We start from the raw sequence: 20,897 nt of genomic DNA on the forward strand, positions 1-20,897 counted from the left end.
ATGTATCAAAACGTACTGGCTCATGTGAACTACACACTGGCCATAGTCTATGAGCATGTTAGCTGATCTGGCCTAAGTGAGTGAGTGTTAGCATTATTCTTGAAGGCACTAAGGGATGTGTTGAGTTCCATTTTCTTGATGCTTGAATTTCGTTAAGTGTTACATGATTAACCTTCACATGCCTGGGAAAGGCATGAACTACCTGGCCAAGATCAAGATCAGCCAAAAATGAAATGTTAAAGATTCCTAAACCTGTAGAAACAGATTATTTCTCTTAATAAATTTTGAGGTTGTGATTGTGCTGCCAACCAACCCCCCAAAAAAAAATAAAAAAATAAAAAATATATAAAAATACAGCCCAGCTTTTCATATTAAAAGAAAATGATACAAATAAATGCAGCAAACAACGGACAATGCCGACATGGATCAAGCTAATGGAATTCCTTTGAAATAAGCATAAACGCCGATGCCCTTAATTTTGAGATGGATCGTCTATCTAGTTTTTGCGAGCTTATCAACCATCTTACTTGCTTGGCTGTCATTATTTAAGCTGAACCAATTGAAACATCTCCCTTATTTTTTCTACAAATCTCTGTCGGGAGGGGGTCGGGGGTGCAGCATATCTCAAATAGCTCGTCAAGTGGTTTGTTGGTCCTTCCATATTCCATAAAAAATTGTGTTTGAGAGGCAAGGTTGGAAAATCAATGAGAACCGTGTGGGTGGTAGGCATGGGATAATTCAAATTCTATGAAATAATTCAAATTCCCACAATAATTGAGGGGGACTCATCCACCATGATGACCTGAGTTTCATCGTTGAAAGGTTACCCTTGGAGATGAGGGAGGTGGTTGGAGGAAATCGAGGAAATGAGGGAAGCTCTCCCTGTTTCTTCTATACATCTGTATGGGTGGAAATGATGTCGCTGATGGATTGGTAAGGTGAGGAGTCCTTTTTCAACCATTGAAGATTGACAATTCCCTCCCTCCTCCCATTTCAATTTAATAATATTCCCTTTTAATCTTCACACAAAAAAAAAAAAAAAAGAAAGAAAAAAAAAAAAGAAAAAAAAGAAAAAGAAAAGAAAAGTAGGGAACAAGTAAAATTAATTTATGGAGTCATGGTTTGTGGTTTTTAATATATATATATATATATATATATATATATATATATATATGTATGTTTATGTTTATGTGTTTGTCTCTATCATATATTGTACATACTCATTGTTGTATATAGTTTGGTAAGCACAAGTTTAAGATATGCTAATGCATAATGTTGTGCAGCAGATGGCTTCACCTCATTACATTTCTTAAATGTTTGTTTGGCAATCTTGTGCATCTTATTGAATGGAAGTCATACTCTATTTAATAGTTAAATTAGATTGATAGCAGTAAAAACACCCAGAAATTCAATGAAACTTGTGTGCTCTGCCCTTGATCAGACCTTTTCTTCTACAAGTCCATGTTAAAGTTGAACACCTTTCACACTTAATTTGACTTTGATAGTCTCATATAGTCATTGCCAATGTAGCCACGTGGTTATTGCAAATGATACTGTACTTGTCCAATTCTAAAGTTGAACATCTTTCGCACTTTATTTGAATTTGACAAGTCTCATATAGTCCATTGCTTATTAAGTATAAGCAGTCATGTGGTTATTGTAAACGGTGCTGCTTGGAAGTGTTTCATTTAGTTATCTGAGTTTCTACCTAGCATGGTCTTCTTCCAGTCACAAGTTGCTTTACTTTTTGTTCTTCATTTTCTCTGAGTATATCTGTGGACAAAAAATAAAAGCTCCGTAATTGTTTCTGATTACACTTCCAATTGGAATCACAGAGATGTTAAACGGGGTTGCTTCTGTGACCGATAGTTTATGTTTGAGCGACCAGCTAATAGATACTGAAACAATATTGGAGTCTGAGGACGGACATGGCTCGATTCCCAGTTTTCAGAATATCCAGTTCAACAGTGTTACGTCCTCTGGTGAAACCCAGATGGAAGGAGGAAAAGATTATTCTAAACCTTCTCTTTCTTCATCGTTTTGTGACCAGAAGAATGGCTATTCATCTGTGGTAGGTCTATGTTGAAGTTCTTCTTAGCTGCTTTGCTTTTTTCTGCATCTCCCATGTGTTTATCTCATACTATGTTTTGTGTTAAGGAGGCCAATGTGCTCCACTGCTCTTCTTATGCGCTCTTATTATTTTCTTATATCGCCTGAAAGATAATGATTCATTATTTGATTGTAGTGTCCGACAGGTCGCATGTCGTTCAAGCTTTATGATTGGAACCCTGCAGAGTTTCCGAGACGACTTCGGCTCCAAGTATTTCTAAGGGATTTTAATTGCAGTTTAGTATTTGCAGGAGAAGTAATGTTTTTTTCACTGGAAATGTTGAAAGTTGATTAATAGGTGCGATCTCAAATTGCAGATATTTCAGTGGTTGGCCAGCATGCCGGTTGAGTTGGAGGGATACATTCGGCCTGGATGTACCATCTTGACTTTATTCATAGCAATGCCACAATATATGTGGGAGAAGGTAACATATTTGCTTAGCTAGTTATAATATCATTAAAAAAAATGACAGCAGAGGAATACGATTTAAGTCAAATTCTTTTACAATTTGCAGAACATTCTATGTAAACAATGTACTTTAAAAAAAAAAAAAAAAAGGTGGCTGTGTTGGGGAATGGTCAACATGTCTGCGTTGGGTTGAGATTAGTTTCTTATTGTCTCCTTATATAAAGTTTCTGACTTCTTTCAACCACAAATCCAATTTCAAGTTGTGCTTATTGACCCTGTGCACCTAAAAGTTTATAGTTACATTCTGAATTGGATGCTAAATTGGAATTGTTGACCACTGCTGAGTCCAAAACATCATACATCCATTTTGTGCTTGAAACTTGATGCACTTTAGAACCCCTAAAATATCATTCCTGTCCACCCCTTGGTTTTGTACCAACACTGGGAAGAAATCGGGGTAGACCGGTATCTTTCATTTCAACAAGAAAATGAGGATCAAAGTTCTGACTTTTGCTCCTATAGTTGGTCTGTCGAAGTGTTAGTTTTTCTTTTTTGTGTCGCTGTTACATGTATTATGTTTCCATTGTAATTGCAAAGGTCCTTTCGTATTTGTAAGACCTCCTGATTAACAGTTGTTATGATAGAAAGTTCGATGCATTCTAAAACTTTTAATCTTTGGGAGGTTTTTCTTTATTGAAGAATGATTCTGTGAGGAATTCATTAACTTCATATTAATAGAAAAATATATAGGACTGCTTGCTTTTACCATTTGCATGACCATGAATGTGCTCCTCTACTCACAACATTTCAATATCTAAATCTATGTTGTTGTGTCATGCAGTTATTCAAAGATGCACCTTCCTATGTAACTGGCCTTGTTAATGCACCTGAAAGTTTGTTATCAGGAAGAGGCGCGATGCATATTTATTTAAATAATTCCATTTTCAAGGTCCTAAAAGGTAAGCCGGCGTTCTATGACCTGATACATCTCTCTTTTTCTCTCAAATAAAAGAAAAGGTCTGCTGATAGATAATTTGATGATGATGCAGATAATGTTTTATTTGCTTTGTTGAATGTGGCTGGTCCAACTTTCATGATTTTGGGGTTATGGTTTTACTTGTTTTCAGAATGATGGTCTATCATTTACTGTAGAATCCTACTTTAGAAGCGTCAAGCATTAAAATCACGTCTTAATTGATGGGTACACGTGAATATTCTTGTTAGAGTTCACACATTTTTTTTTTTTTTGACGTGGGACATTTATATGCCTCCATTTGTTTGGATCCTTTGAATGGATTATTCTATCACAAACTTAAAGAAATCAATTATTTAACTATGCTCAAATACAAAGCTAAATCGCAATCCGACATTTAGATCTTATAAAATATGATTAGATAGGACTTATGGAAGGTAGGACTTCCACATAGCATAGGTATTGATATAATTTGAAAGGGAATCTCTTGGTTTTGTTAAAGGGTTCAAGAACTAGGGTTATGGGCTTTGGGGATTTTGGAGAAATTATAGTAAGGGTTTTAAAGGGTTTAGATGTGGTGTTTTAGGGTTAGGGTTGGAAGAAGGGGAGTTGGATGGGAGGAAAGGAGGGATGTCCATACGGACAGTCGTATGTATGGCTTTGTCTGTACAATCGTATGGACAGACAGGTGAGTCTGTACAGGGTGTGGTCATAGCTAGGTTGGGTTAAGGCTTAATGATGATGGTTATGATGAATGAGGGGTTGTAGAAAGAAGAAGAATGAAGGTTTAAAAGAAGAAGAAAGAAGAAATAAGAAAAAGAAAGAAGAGTGGGTTGTAGAGATGGAGAAGAAGAACTACCTTGAAGAGGATAAGAAGGAAGATAAGTGGAATCACTCCATGTCATCATATCAAATCACTCCAATCACAGGAGATTTCGCTTCTTCACCTTGAGTTTAGGGAGTTGGGAACAAATTTTATTTTATTGAGCGCCTTTATATGAAACTTTTTATTTGAGAGCGTCTTTTTGTAAAAAGTTTTTCTTGATACTATATAAGGCTTGGACATCTACACCCTAGATGTGGGGTTTTAGGGTTAGGGTTGGAAGAAGGGGAATTGGATGAGAGAAAAAAAAACAAAAGAATGAAAGAGGGAAGGAGGGTTGTCCGTACATAACAATCGTATGGATAAAAAGTGTCTGTACAGTTGTATGGACAGCCAGGTGCGTCCGTATAGGGGTGTGGTCAGGGCTGGGTTAAGGCTTGATGATGATGGTTATGATGGATGAGGGGTTGTAGAAAGAATAAGAATTAAATTTTTAAAGAAGAAGAAAGAAGAGAAAGAAAGAAGAGTGGGTTGTAAAGATGGAGAAGAAGAAACATCTTGATCATGGGCCACGAAATAATTTAGTTTATTTAGTTGTTTATATGTTTGTTATTTTTGGTTTAGCTTATATTTTTGTTGAGTTTAGGGAGTTGGGAACAAATTTTATTTTATTGAGCGTCTTTATGTGAAGCTTTTTATCTAAGAGCGTCTTTTTGTAAAAAGTCTTTCCTAAGACTATATAAGGCTTGGATGTCCACACCTAGCCCATTATTGAGCATAAGTTAAATCCTCTTCCGCTCAAGAGCACCCCGGATAAGAAAGAGGGCGTGGAGAAGGGTGATCCTAAAGATGTGAGGAAGTCCTAGCCTAAGTCTCTCCACATAATAAATGCCAAAGAGTTTGAAAGGGAGACTAAAGCTGATTTGATGGCATATGCCTTCGTGGCAAGAGAGGTCACACTCGAGGTTAGTGTAGAGTTGTCACCTAAAGTGATTCTGGTGTTGAAAGAGTTTAGTGATGTTTTCCCCGAGGACATACCGGGTGAGCTTTCACCCATGCAGGACATTCCCATGTCAGTCCCCCCTAGACCTTCAGAGTCCACAGATGCATTCGCATGCCATATCCATGATTTGCATAATGAGGTTAGAAAATGGATTAATATGAGTAACGAAAAGTACAAGATATTTGTTGGCTCTCATTGTAGGTTTAAAGAATTTCAAGTAGGTGGCTATGTGATGGTTCGTATAAGGCCAGAACTGTTTTCTTAAGAGGGCGTTAGATAATTACAAGCTTGTAGTGCCGGTCCTTATAAGATATCGAGAAAATTGGGCTCTAACACGTATGTTATAGAACTTCCACGTAATATGGGTATTAGTTCTACATTCAATGTGGAAGATCTTGTGTTCTTTAAGGGCCCAACAACTTCTGCCTCTAACCCTTATTCTGACCCTCAAATTGACCCAGATAGCTTTCCCGACTTGTCCCATGAGCCATGGCCTTTGCTAGATCCTTCTTTTGCCTTCTCTATCATCCATGCCCAATAAAAGAGAAAAGATTAAAGATATTTTAAATGAGCAAGTGGTTTCCACTAGACATGGAGGTTTTCTTTAAGTTTGTGATAGAGTAGTATTATTTTGTGCTTTAAATTATTATAGCTAATCCATTTATAATCTCCTTCCATCATTCTAGGTTAGGCCATCCATCTTGCATCACTGAATTTGGATTCCAAAGGGAAAACCCTCTTCACCTCTTGTATAGCTATTACCTTGAAGATAAAGAAAACAAGGTCAAAAGCAATGCCTTCTAGAAAATTGACTCCAACCTAAAACCATGCCGATGGGCCATACATCCAACAGGACCCACTTGTGATATGCACTTACCTTGATTCACTAATGGACTTGCTGACTGTTAGCACATTGCTTGTAGAATGTGATTTTGCAATCTCTTAGCCCATATAGTAACCTGGTATAACTCAGACCTACCAATGACTCGTGATTAGGATCCTTCTATGGGGTCAATAGATAATTGAATTACTGCTTTTAACATATTATTTTGCTTTCCTCATGTCAAGATCATCCTCAACCTTCAGGCATTCCATTATATTTCATGCTCATTCTAGAATTCCAAGCTTGGCGGTTGAGAGGCTAGAAAGATTCCAATTCATGGTGAGTTCCTATTCTATAGTGGAATTGGTTGTGAGTTGTGACTAGACCCAACTAGTTGATATTACTTTGATGTATGACCCTTGTCACAAATTCAAAGGAGTGGGCGGATGGAGATTCCTAGTTATGATTGTGTTTTTACAACCCAACAAAAGCGAGTTTCACATGTTTGCCACTGACTTTGGATCCATATCTCATCTCCATGTGCCATTGTCCAATGGGGTGTCCAGAATGACAACGCTTTCTCATGTAACTGGTAGTATTAATTCATCATCCTTCATCTTTCACGATACCTGCTCTGATACCGCTTTGATGCAGGACAATTAACCACTTGTTCTAAAAGCTCGAATTGATAGAGCGTGGCGAATCAATCCCTTTATCTCATAGCCCAGGTCCCACATTCCATGGGTTAGGTCCTCGGCCGAACCCCTCTCGTGGGCCCACATCACATGGGTGTTGCCTCACATGAGCTACCCGCCTCACACGGGCCGCCCACCTCGAGTGTGTCCCTGCATCTCATAGGCAACCCCACTTGAGCCCGGTGTGAAAATGCCCTTGCATTAATAATACTTGTCATATGTTTGATAAATGATTGTGTATGTTATCCTGCAAAACATGAAATTCTCAGCCTTCTCGTGTATGCCATTCACTTGCGAGGGATAGGCCCTTGTAATATTTGTTGAAAGAAAACTCTGCTCTCTACTTGGGTTGCCCTCCTTTCATCTTAGTTGTGTGCTTCTATTTGATGAGATATAGAAAGGCAATACCTTGAATATCTGGGATGGATTATTCATCTAGCTCCCTGTTTAATTGGTATATTTGGTGCCATAAAACCACGTGGAAGAAACGAGTGTGGAACAAGATACCTTGGAACTTCATGCTACTCTTTTCCGTCAGAGAACCACTCTTCCTCTTATCTAGTTATTCAGTTTTGGACCCATTGCCAGAGGGAATATTTTGATAATGTTGCATTTGAAGACTATCAAAGCAAAAATTTATGTCATGCAAATCTTCCATATTTTTTGGGTGCTTGACGCATTAAGGACCGGCACCTTTAAAAAGATGATTATAAAAAGCATTGTGTAGTAAAAAATGCGAATTCTCTCTTGACTTTATTATTGTTGGTATGTATGAACTATGAAGTAATTCTTATTTAGAGCATCCCAAAACATTTGTGAACAGGAATTCTTTAGCCACGCCAAGGTATGCCAAATCGGGTACACCACGGTAACGACATGACCCATTACGCAATATGGGGGTGAAATGGGCCACCCTGAAAAATGCACTGTAGTGGGCCGTTATGAATGGTTACTATCCATCGTAACGGCGTAACCCAAAACACATTTTTGGAAAAAAAAAAAAAACCATAAAAAAATTAGAGAGACAAATAAAAAAGATCTCTCACTCATTAGATGAGTTGGTAGAGATAGTGTAGTGTGTGTGAGTGTTCTAGGGTTCAATCCCTTGTAATGTTAGATTTAAATAAAAAAGAAGAAAAGAAAAGAAAAATATGTGTCTTTTTGTTGTTGTTGTTCTTCTTCTTCTTCTCCCCTGCACCTCTCTCTCTCTCTCTCTCTCTCTCCGGCTATTTTTCTTCTCAAACTTCTTTGCATACCCAAATCGGGTACACCACAGTAACGGCATGACCCATTACGCGATATGGGGGTGAAATGGGCCACCCTGAAAAATGCACTGGAGTGGGCCATTATGAATCGTTACTATCCATCGTAACGGTGTAACCCAAAACACATTTTTGGAAAAAAAAATCATAAAAAAAATTAGAGAGACAAATAAAAAAGATCTCCTGCTCGTTAGATGAGTTGGTAGAGATAGTGTAGTGTGTGTGTTCTAGGGTTCAATCCCTTGTAATGTTAGATTTAAATATTTAAATAAAAAAGAAGAAAAGAAAAGAAAAATATGTATCTTTTTGTTGTTGTTGTTGTTGTTCTTCTCCTCTACACTTCTCTCTCTCTCTCTCTCTCTCTCTCTCTCTCTCTCTCTCTCTCTCTCCGGCTATTTTTCTTCTCAAACTTCTCTGCATAACCAACCCCCCCCCCCCCCCACACACACACATTTTGAAAAGCAGTGGGTATACATGCCTTTTTTATAACCAAGTTTTTGCAAAGAAACTCAGTCCAACTGGCTGGACTATAAGTTCCGATCTATCAACAAATAACTTCCAACCTTGGTGTGTGAGACATCCGATCCATTCAGTAGGTTGGCCCCATCACAAGGATCACTATTTGCAAAAATCAGATATATCCACCCATCGAGTGGATCACACTTGTATTTTTCATTTTATTAATGGTTAAATTTTATTCTCTATGGTGTGGCCGCATGATGAATTGATATGGATCATTTTTGCCCAAGTTGACCCTCATTTTGGGGCCAATCTATTGGAAGGATTGGATTTCCCATGGACTCAACCATATGGAAATTATGTGCTGGGGCCTAGGTGGACTGCGCCTTGTAGTCCAACTGGTTTGACTTGAAACCATCTCTCTCTCTTTTTTTTTTCCTAGGCAAAAAGGGCGTCAGATCGGGGCCATGACCATGGGGCCCACCTTGATGTATGTATGTGTTGTATATCCATGCTGTCCATCCATTCAGCTCATTTTAGGATGCAGGCCCAAAACTGAAGCAGATCCAAATCTCAGGTCGACCACAACACAGGAAAGAATGGTCCTTGACCATTAGAAACTTCTTGTGGGCCACAAAAGTTTTGGATCAAGCTGATAATTTTGTTTTCCCTTCATCCAGGTATGCGTGACCTTATCGACAAGTTGGATGGCAAATGAACATTATTGTGGACCCTAGGAAGTTTTTAATGGTGGGCGTTCAATGAACACTATTCCCTGTGTTGTGGTCCACCTGAGATTTGGATATGCTTCAGTTTTCGGGCCCTGTCCTAAATTGAGCTGGAAAAAACGGATGGACGGCATGGGTATACAACACATACATCAAGGTGGGCCCCACGGTTGACCTGACTGGATCTGCGCTCAGTCATATAATGCTTGATACACTTGTAGTCAGAAAATTGTACATGTAGCATATTAGCAAGCTATTGTAGCAGGCCCTCCCTAACAAGAAATTAATTTAATAGTATATGAGCCAATAGAATGGCCCACGCATCTAATTGTTGTTTTGTGGGCGCTTGTTTTTTGAAATAGGACCATTGGGTATTTTTTATTCTTCACCGTCCAATAAATGTCTACTAATCTAATAGCCGGATGATGAAATAAGCATACTTTTTGACCAATTTCATTGGTGGGATGAATGCCAATAATTTCATAAATTTGAGGCTGAATTGGGGCATCAAGTGGTCCCCCAAATATTGGAAATGAAATATAGGAGTTTGGCAGCAAATCCAAGTCTGTCAGGTTCATAAAATCAGCAGACCGTCCAAGGCAGCATTCTTACTAAAGAGTGGACCATTACGCCATTGTAAACATGTTCAAAACCAAAAGAGAATACATGTTTGCAATTCTCTAATTAAATAGGATTTTCCCCTTTTTTTTTTTCTTTTTTTTTTTTTTTGAATTTTCCGGACGAAAAAAAAAAATCAACCATTATGGGGGGTGTAATGGCTGTTGTGCCCCTGTAACGATTGTTACCCATAACGAAAATGGTGGTAGCTGTTACGCCCATCATTACTGTTACGGAATATCAAATTCTTAAAAATGCTGTAATTTTTACAGGAAAATCCTAGGCTAAAGCTTATTAAATGCCAAATTACCAAACATGCTTAATATTGTTTGAAATTTATCTTTAGAAACTTGCTATTAGTTCTTAGGGAAATGTCCAAAACAAAGTATCTAGGTTTTAGAATTCTACATTTGGTGCATTAATGGTGATTTGGCCAATGGCTGATAATATGCCCTTCTGTTCTCATTTGAAATGTGCAGTTGACAACTGATTTTCTGTAATATTATGCATAAGATCAGATCTTTGTAGGGTTTATTTATTTATTTATTTAATTGCACAGTAGAAACTCACAAATCTGCATCAGTGCCAATCACTTATTAAAGTATGACAAGATTTTTGTGGCAGTGAATAAAAAAGAAAGAAAGAAAGAAAGAAAGAAAAAAGATTAGTGTGGCGGTTTAATACACTCTTGAGTTAAAATTCTCCTGGAATGGAGGGTGGCACTCTTTTTGTTATGAATATCTTACCTCAATAAAAGCAGGGGAAAAAAAATCTGTGGTAGGAAGTCGTGAATGAAATCAGTGAAAGAAAAACAAAAAAGAACTTTTAATTGGCTTCTTTGGATTGATCTTGGCATGCCTCATGGTAGGCAGGTGGACGGAAATGGCTTACCTGTCGGTTTACTTGGTGTTTAATGTTCAAACGAAAAAAAGAGGTGTCGCTATGGTTCAATGAACACCATTCTTACAGTGTACCTGTCATTTTTCTTTAAAGATTAATGGTATTATGCATCTTCGTTTTGATGCCTGTGACAATATGCATAGAAGTGCATTCATTATGTCTTGTTCTGAGAATGATAGGATTATTATTATTTTTTCCTTTAAAAAAGCCACCTCATGATTGTAACTTGAGAAAACAGATGATTTAACTTGAGAAAACAGTTGAAGCTCAATACCATTTTATTTCCTAAAGTGATAACATGAGAATATGAGAAGATGGCTTGAGAAAACAGTTGACTTGCTTGAGTAAAAAGGCTCTTACAATTTAACATGAGAAGATGGCTGATGCTCACTGTTGTTTTGTTAGAAACTGTGTAAATGTTTTTTTTTTTTTTCGAATTAATCTAACTTGAGATGCATTTAGATGGATCGCTGATGAGTATCAAGATAGGGGTGCGGATGCCAAAGCTTCATTATGTTCACCCAACATGTTTTGAGGCTGGGAAGCCCATGGAGTTTGTCGCCTGTGGAAATAATCTATTCCAGCCTAAATTTAAGTATGATACTGCTGCTCCTTCGCAATGCCCAAATATATTGCAACAGATTCTTTACCTTTTGATATCTGGAATGAATCTTGACCTTACTCTTGTTTCTGAGTATCGATTTTAGTTTATGCAGAGTGTTGTCATTAAAATTCCCTCCTGTAATTCTCTTGGGGTCTTGATTTTCTTAAATATATATTACACACAATTTCATAGTTTCCTACTGCAAGCCTCTTCCATGGCCAGCTCCAAGAGCCCCTGCTAAAGTGGAAGGGTTGATTTCTGTTAGGTTGTCTTACCTTCCATATTTGTTGTCAGTCAATGCTTCACTTTGTCCCACAAGGCCACAACACATTGAAGCATATGCTTTCAGATATTATTGAGGTGCCATTACACCTTGTTTATCATTTTGCATACTTTGTTATTAGGATTTGTGTCAGGCCTTCGATCATAGGAATTACTTGAAGGAGAAGAGATCCAATGCCTCTGGAGAACAGAAATTTGTGCCTCCATATCGTCAACTGTTGTGGGTCATGTGTACAATGAATTGATGATCCAAACCATGCATGCAGGTTCTGGCATTGGTTGGCCAGTAACCAAATTTGCCTTCATGGAACTCTCGTAACTATCTACCCCTGAATTTCTCTAGCTGAAAGTGAGTGGTTGTGATTTTTTTTTTTCTTCGCAATGCTCATTTCTGCACCACTGATTAAAGCGTTAGGATCATCCAAATATTATGTGCCTTCTTTTATGGCCGATTACTATTGGACCTATTGAATGAATGGTCCAGATCTCATCACGAATGCCATGTATGCAGTAGTGACATGGGGGCATGGTATCTTCCATGCCTGCAGAGGCACTGGATCTGTTCTTGCTTAAAGTGTTGATAAGTTAAGCTCCATCACTTGTTATGCATGCAAGTGGTGTGCACATTTGGAGTAGTTTTTGTTGGTATCCAATTCTTTTTGGACAGTTTTGAACCTTTCTGTGCTTTGTTAGCCAAGAAAATGTCACCAAGCAATCAATGTATTAGTCAGTTTGCAATGAATTCTCGAGGAGCAGAATGTCCTCATGCGCACTGGTGCAGTTCATCTCTGCTACCACGTTTTTGCTTCTGTAAAGCAGGTAGGTGGCAATACTTTGGAGTCAATTGAGATGGATTTGGCGGAAGCACCAATTTTGGTGCCCATCAAGAGGAGAACAATGTTTTGTGTATGATACCTTGCCTAGTTTAAGCATCAACTTGACACCCTTCTCGTCATGACATGATGCTTGGACTTCTGACGACTGCTGAAGAATATCTACATGGTTTATTAACTTGCATGTGTTGGGGTCAAGGCAAGTGGAGTCATTGCTCCTGGACCACCACCTCTCAATGCTGGTGGTTCAGCAGAGGGATCTGGTGAGAATGTCAGGGTGGAGATGATTGATGACAGAAGCATGATGATGATCTCTCCCATCTAGTAGATGGCAGTGCAGAAGGCTCTGAAAACAGTCTTGTGGTCACGATTTAAAGAATTGATATCTCCATGCAGTGCTATCAGTGGCTGAAGGTGAGATGGGGTTGAGGAGGGAGAATTCTTGATCAAATGGCTCATTCCATTTGACCTCTGGATCTAAACAGCCAACCCCATAGATCTGCAAATGCTATTATTAGTGGGTGAGTCCTTTGATGGATCAGTCAAGTATCTTTGAAGGTGGCATGATTGGTCTGGTGAGTTCTGAAGATGTATGGCTTTACATCAGGGAATCCTGCTAGAGGTATGGTTGGAGGAAACATAATGATGATTAGTTCTTGCATTGGGGAGGCGGTGTAATTGGCTACAAGATAGTGCAGGTTGGAAATCCACCATGCAAAACTGAATGTGTGGGGAAAGAAGTGGGTTCTCTTAAGTGGAAAAATCGACGCGCTAACTAATGAGTACACCTTACGCTTTGAGATACCGTTGCGTCTTGAGATATTTTGGGAGAAGGGAGGTTGGTGAGGCCATGATGTTGACCTTGTTAGATATAGAAGGGAGGCGGAGGGGGTTGGGGAGCGGCACTCTGCAGTTGATGTCACGCCCCAAACTCGGAAACCGGGCTCACAAAAATCCCGATCGCCAAATCCGGCACTGACAGCCTCCGTAGTACCCCATTCTCGGCTCCTGGCACCCATACACGAGGTTCCAATCCTGGGTTCCTACGATGAGGATTTGTATAACATAAATCTGTTCATAATGAACATAACCAAGATTATAACCCACAGACAATAACCACATGAGCATCATCATAAAATCCACGGCCATGGGAGTGGGCTCCGCCATTATGAGCCCCTGTAAATAATCTAAACCATACATCAATGGGTTCCATGCATGCATGGGCCCTACAATAAAAACTCTGAGGTGGGGATACCATCCCCACCATGGATCTAGGGTCTAGATGACCCACAAACTATAGGGTCCATGGAGAATGGCCCTATCATGGCAATATGCATGCACAAAGTGGGCCATTGGCCACACTCATGGAATCAAGTAGGATCTCCACCATTGATTGGTGGGTCCTATACACTCCCAAGCAAAGGAAAGAAGGATCCATGCAAGAAAAATGAAAGAACTAAACCTAGAAGAGCACCCACCTCTAAGATCTTCCTCCTCCTTCTAGCCTTAGGTTCTTTAGCTCCAATGGAATTGTTTTAATGGTGGAGATGGGTTTTAGAGGGCTAGATTGAGGGGGATTAAGGGAAGAAGGGGTTGAAAATTTTTGAGAAGGGTGAGACGTCCCAAGTTCTCTTGCAGATGGGGGAGAATGAATGAGGGAGAAAGAGAGATGAGGAGTTGTAGCAAAGTAGTCATGGGTTTGTAAGATACTCATGGGTCTTGGGAAGAAAAGCCATCATAACACATGGGATAGGGAGAGAAATGATTATTTTTGAAAAGAAAAATTCATGATTGCTAGGCTAGGTAGGTTGGGCTATAGGCTAGGCTAGGTAGGGTAGGCTATAGGTAATGATGGACTAGGGTGATGTCATCACCTAGGGAAACTTGTACATGCAATAGGTGGGTCCTACAATCACGATCAATGGTCCAAATATTGCGCAGGCTATAACTTTTGATTTACACCTCAGATTGACGCATGAGACGCGGCGTTGGAACTGCGGCGACGATGCGGTCGCAAAGGTATAGGTATCGGGTCGAATCGGTTTGGGTTTATAGGGCGGAACTTAGGGATGATCGCAAATGCTACCTATAGGTTGCGGGTTGCCGGAATTCGCCCGAAAAGACTGCGGGACCTAACGGAGTAGAATGAATACTAGGTTATGGGTCTGACAGCTCTCTCCTCCTAACAAAAAATTTCGTCCTCAAAATTTACCAGGACAAAACAAAGAAAGAAGACAACATCATCACATATATAGTAATCAATACAAAGCAATACATGACATAATATAATCAATCAATCAAACAAATGGGGATAGCGTTCTCTAATCTCAACTTCACGCTCCCAAGACGCCTCTGCCTCAGAATGATGACCCCACTAAACCTTCACTAGAGGAATGACCTTGGTCCGGAGAACCCGCTCCTTCCAATCAAGGATGTGAATCGGCTGCTCAATATAAGAAGCATCCTCACAGACCTCAAGAGGCTGCCAATCAATCATAGGAATAATGTCTAATCCATACTTCCACAACATTGAAACATGGAAAACGTTATGGATACCCTACAACTCAAAAGGTAAGGCAAGCCTGTAGGCTACGACGCTCACGCGCCTAGTGATCTCGAAAGGTCGTATGAATCTCGACGTAAGCTTGTCCTTCGCTTCAAATCGAATCACGCCCTCATGGGTGAGACCTTGAGATACACCCTCTCCCCAACTGTAAACTCCAGGGGATGACGCTGACGATCAGCAAAACTCTTCTTTCGACTCTGAGCTATGCGCATCTTCTGCCTGATGATGTCGATGACATTTGATGACTGCTGCACAAGCTCGAGACCTAGGAGACGTCGCTTTCTAACCTTGGTCCAACAACTAGGAGATCTACATGGTCTACCATATAATGCCTTAAAAGGAGCCATGCCAATGGTTGCCTGATAGCTGGTGTTGTACGCGAACTCGGCCAGGTGCAGATGCTCTTCCCAGCCAGTGTTCAAAATATCGATACTATTGGCCGATATTATCATTATCGCACCACTGCGAGACGATACACTCGCGATAACACCCAGAAGATACCAAAAAATCCAAATTCCAGATATCGGCCGATATATCGTCGATATCGCACCAAAAAACCCAAATATCGGTCGATATATCGTCGATATCGCACTAAAAATCCCAAAAAATTGAATTAAAAAAAAAGAAATCGGAGAGTACCTGGCTGTAGCGGTGATCGGAGGTGGGCCATTCGACATGTAAGTACGATTTTCTTGCCATTTTCTTCTCTTTCTTGGAGATTCCGGCGAGGAATCAGGCTGGATCGACGAACCATTCCTTCCGAAACGAGATTTGAGGGGTTGCGTGCATGAAAGATGGATCGGACTGCGTGGATGGGGGTAAAAATGGATAAGGAAAGTGACAGATGGGCGTGGATGGGGAAATCAGAGAAACAATTAGAGGAATGGACGAGTCCGTACGATGCCTTTTTGATTTTCGCTAGCCGGAAACTTAGTTTTCAAAAAGCGACTTATTAGGGTTCGGAAGCTGCTATTTTGACCAAATTACCCCTTGACTGTTAGGGTAAGCAGCTGTAGGAGGAGGGGTATTTTGGTCTCAGTAAACTCACTTGGGCCCACCTTTAATGTATGTGGTCCATCCACGCCGTCCATCTGTTTTTCCATCTTATTTTAACGGTTGAGCCCAAAATTTAATCATACCCAAAGATCGAGTGGACCATACCATAGGAAATAGTTGGAATAATGATTTCCACCGCTGAAACCTTTTTAGGGCCCATAGTCATGTTTACATGCCATCCATACCGTTAATAACGTCATTCTTACTGGGATGAACTGAAAACACAAATATTAACATGATTTAAAACTTCTGTTGGCCCATGAATATTTCAACTGTGGACATTCAATTATCCCGTTTTCGGCCCACTTGAGTATTGGATACGGTTCATTTTTGGCCTCATATCCTAAAATGCACTCACAAAACGGATGGACGGAGAGGATTTCTCACAAACATCACAGTGGACCCCACCTAGGTTCCCAGCGCAGGAACTTCTTGCGAAAGGCTTTCGCAGGAAATCCGCGTCCGAAACGGATTGGCTACTCCCACGGGCACCAGCCAATGGCTGGTGGTTGGTGTTCTGTGGGCCCCACCATGATGTATGTGTTTCATCCTTTCTGTCCACTTATTTTTATAGATCATTTTATGTTATGAGAGAAAAAATGAGGTATATCGAAATATAATCTGGACCACATTACAGAAACAGTGTTGAATGAACGTTGACCATTAAAAATGTTTTGGGATGGGTTAAGCTGATATTTATTTTTTCCCTTCATCTGGGTCTTTATGATCCAATCAACAGATTGGATGTCAAATAAACAGTGCAGTGGGCTTTAGGAGGATTTAAATGGTGGATATCAAATCATTATTGTTTTCCTGTGGTGTGGTCCACCTGAGATTTATATCCCTATAATTATTTTTATTAAATCTTAAAATGATCCATAAAAATGGATGAACGGAATGGATGAAACAAATACATTATGTTGGGGCTCACATAGCACCGACCGTGGCTGTGTCGGGGGAGTTCTCCCGTGTAGGATGCGGATTAGATACTGACATGTTGCATAGCCAGACTGGCTACTGAATTGATGTCACCAAGTTCTATGGGGCCCACCATGATGTATGTGTTGTATCTACACCGTCCATCCATTTGGCTAGATAATTTTAAGGCATGAGACAAATAATGAGTCCATCCATATCTGGAGTGGACCCCACCACAGAAAATAGTGGGGAGAGGGATGCCCACCGTCCATCTATTTCTCAAATTTTACTTCTTCAGTTCTTCTTTTGCTTTTCAATGAATTGGTTGTGTTTTCAACAGTGTATCAAATAGCGTTCGTAGCGGTAGCGTAGCGTAGCGATTTCGCTACGTAGCGTCAGAAATAGCGTTTTTCCCCTGTAGCGTGCGCTACAGGGGTCGTAGCGTACGCTACGGGTATGTAGCGTGTAGCGCAAGTAGCGTAAGCTACTTGTTTTGTATATATATATTTTTTTGTTTTTCCAGTGCAGGAAACAGTGGTGAACTCACACCACAAGCAAACTTAAGTTAAAAAACCTAATTCTAAAGGGCTTCCACCCCCAAACCGCAGCAGCCGACGCAGCTGCTCTCCCCACCCTTGCATTTGGAGACCCAAAATCTTCTCATAGAGTTGATCCGACGCTGATTCTCTCCCCACCCTTCAATGTTGTGGTCGAAAGTCAGCTGCTAGGCGCAAACCGACGCTGCTGACGTTGCTCCTCCCCACTTTTCAATCGTGAGTTGGAAAAACTACTTCCAGAGGCAAACTGATCGCTGTGGAGCTTCAATATTTACAGTTTTCAGCGATTTAATCTCATCTTGAGACAAAAATAGGTACACTCCTTCCTTTTTTTCTTCTTCTCCTCTTCCTTCTTCTCCTTCTTCCTCTTCTTCTTCTTCCCCTTCTTCTTCTTCTTCTCAAACTGCTGCGGTTGCGGTCACAGCGGTGGATTCTTCTTCTTCTTCTTCTTCTTCTTCTTCTTCTTCTTCTCTCTCTCTCTCTCTCTCTCTCTCTTCTTTCGGTTTCCCCCTCCTATTTCATTTCCGGCATCAAAAATGGAATAGACTGACAGCCACACACTTATTATTATTATTATTATTATTTTTGTCTTCTGCGGTGCACGTTGAACAGTGCACTTGCACTATTTTGTTACATGGTTCCCTATAATGTTTATTTTCCATCTAACCTGTTAATTAGGTCACACTGACATGGATGAAGGGAAAACACACATGTCAGCTTGATCTAATACTTTTGTAGCCCCTAATAAATTTTTAATGGTGGATGTTTAATTATTGTTGTTTCTTATGGCGCGGTCCACCCGAGCTTTGGATTTGCCTCATTTTCGGGCTCATGCCCTAAAATTATTTGGCAAAATGGATGGACGGTGTGGATATAACACATTTATCATGGTGGGGCCCAAAAAACTTTGACACTTGTGTGCTACACTTCACAATCCGAGTCCCGCTTAATTCGGGCCCTTAAAAAATTGTACACGAGACATGTATTAACTTAAAAATAATAAGACCTTATCCATCAACTTCTTACTATTTAATATTTATCATATATATATATAAATTAAAAAATAGAAGTATTGTGTAGCTTGCGCTACACGCTACGCTATTTCGGTACACGCTACGGAGGGTTGAACGCTACGCAACACGCTACCGCTATTTAAAACACTGGTTTTCATACATGACTATGATATATTTATAAATATCATGCATCCAATTTAAATATAGTTGTATTAGTTCAGTTAAGCATTGCATAACTTAGGACCCTATACAAAGGAAACTTATTATGTGCATATATTTTTTTTTGAGATGTTATAATTTAAAAGTGTGTATTAAGGGCTTTTTTAACAATCCCCAAAGATTCATTAAAAAATTCAACCATTTTCTCAATGTTTCCCCATGTTTCCCAAAAAGTGCGATAAACTATGTGATACAAACGATCTATCCCATGCGATAACCGATACGTATCTGTATTCCAAGGGTGCGATACATAGTGCGATACCGATATTTCGAACACTGATCTCAGCTACCCGCGAAGTCAATCACGCAAGCTCTGAGCAGATCCTCAAGAATCCGGTTGACCCTCTTGTTTTGTCCATCGGTTTGTGGATGATATACTGAGCTGCAAAATGGACCCCATAGCTGACTGGAAGCTCCTCCAAAACTGAGACGTGAATCTCGGGCCTCGGTCATAAACGATCGAAACGGGAATGCCGTGCAGTCTCACAATCTCTTTGATGAATATCCTCGCAAGCCGATCTAATGTCCAGGTCGCAGAAGAGCTCGAACCTAACCCCGTAAAGATAGTGCCTCCACACCTTCAGTGTGAAGACAACTGCTGCCAATTCCAGATCATGCGTAGGGTAGTTTAGCTCATGGACCTTGAGCTGGCGTGACACAAGCCATTGGTTTCTCCTGCTGCATCAGGATAGCACCCAATGCAACACGGGTCCTTGAATAGATCAGAATGTCATTGAAGTCGGCACATTTTATTTCGATTCTTGCGACCTGGACATTGGATCGGCTTGCGAGGATATTTATCAAGGAGATTGTAAGACTGCACGGCATTCCTGTTTCGATCGTTTCTGACCGAGACCCGAGATTCACGTCTCAGTTTTAGAGGAGCTTCCAGTCAGTTATGGGGTCCATTTTGCAGCTTAGTACTGTGTAGCAGACCGATGGGCAGACCGAGAGGGTCAATCAGATTCTTGAGGATATGCTCAGAGCTTGCGTGATTGACTTCGCGGGTAGCTGGGATGAGCATCTGCACTTGGTCGAGTTCGCGTACAACAACAGCTATCAGGCGACCATTGGCATGACTCCTTTTGAGGCATTATATGGCAGACCGTGCAGATCTCCTAGTTGTTGGACCGAGGTTGGAGAGCGACGTCTCCTAGGTTCGGAGCTTGTGTAGCAGTCATCAGATGTCATTGACATCATCAAGCAGAGGATGTGCACAACTCAGAGCCGACAGAAGAGTTTTGTTGATCGTCGGCGTCGTCCCCTGGAGTTTGCAGTTGGGGAGAAGGTATATCTCAAGGTCTCGCCTATGAAGGGCGTAGTTCGATTTAGAGTGAAGGGTAAGCTTGCGCCAAAATTCATAGGACCTTTCGAGATCAGTGGGTGCGTGGGCACCTCGGCCTACAGGCTTGCCTTACCTTCTGAGTTGTAGGGTATCCACAACGTTTTCCATGTTTCGATGTTGCGGAAGTGTGGATCAGACATTATTCCTGTGATTGATTGACAGTCTCTTGAGGTCCGTGAGAATGCTTCTTATATTGAGTAGCCGATTCGCATCATTAATTGGAAGGAGCAGGTTCTCCGGACCAAGGTCATTCCTCTAGTGAAGGTTCAGTGGGGTCATCATTCTGTGGCAGGGGTGTCTTGGGAGCGCGAAGCTGAGATTAGAGAGCGTTATCCCCATTTGTTTGATTGATTGATTATATTATGCCATGTATTGCTTTGTATTGATTACTATATATGTGATGATGTTTTGTCTTCTTTCTTTGTTTTGTCCTCGTAAATTTCGAGGATGAAATTTTTTGTTAGGAGGAGAGAGCTGTCAGACCCATAACCTAGTATTCATTCCATTCCGTTAGGTCCCCCAGTCTTTTCGGTCGAATTCCGGCAACCCGCAACCTATAGGTAGCATTTGCGATCATCCCTAAGTTCCGCCCTATAAACCCAAACCGATTCGACCCGATACCTATACCTTTGCGACCGCATCGTCGCCGCAGTTCCAACGCCGCGTCTCATGCGTCAATTTGAGGTGTAAATCAAAAGTTAT

The 20,897-nt window shown here is 40.5% G+C and overlaps 1 protein-coding gene across 1 annotated transcript in view; it reads left to right on the forward strand.

The window, feature by feature from the left end:
• Positions 1–20,897, forward strand: part of LOC131225897 (squamosa promoter-binding-like protein 7) — a 68,177-nt gene that overhangs the window by 22,311 nt on the left and 24,969 nt on the right. Inside the window, exons 3-7 of the mRNA XM_058221501.1 lie at positions 1,836–2,071; positions 2,246–2,320; positions 2,427–2,534; positions 3,360–3,477; positions 11,265–11,397. Of these exons, the coding sequence (XP_058077484.1) occupies positions 1,836–2,071; positions 2,246–2,320; positions 2,427–2,534; positions 3,360–3,477; positions 11,265–11,397 (670 nt within the window). The remainder of the gene's footprint in view (positions 1–1,835; positions 2,072–2,245; positions 2,321–2,426; positions 2,535–3,359; positions 3,478–11,264; positions 11,398–20,897) is intronic.

The sequence above is a fragment of the Magnolia sinica genome, chromosome 14, assembly GCF_029962835.1.
Source record: "Magnolia sinica isolate HGM2019 chromosome 14, MsV1, whole genome shotgun sequence".
NCBI lineage: Eukaryota > Viridiplantae > Streptophyta > Magnoliopsida > Magnoliales > Magnoliaceae > Magnolia > Magnolia sinica.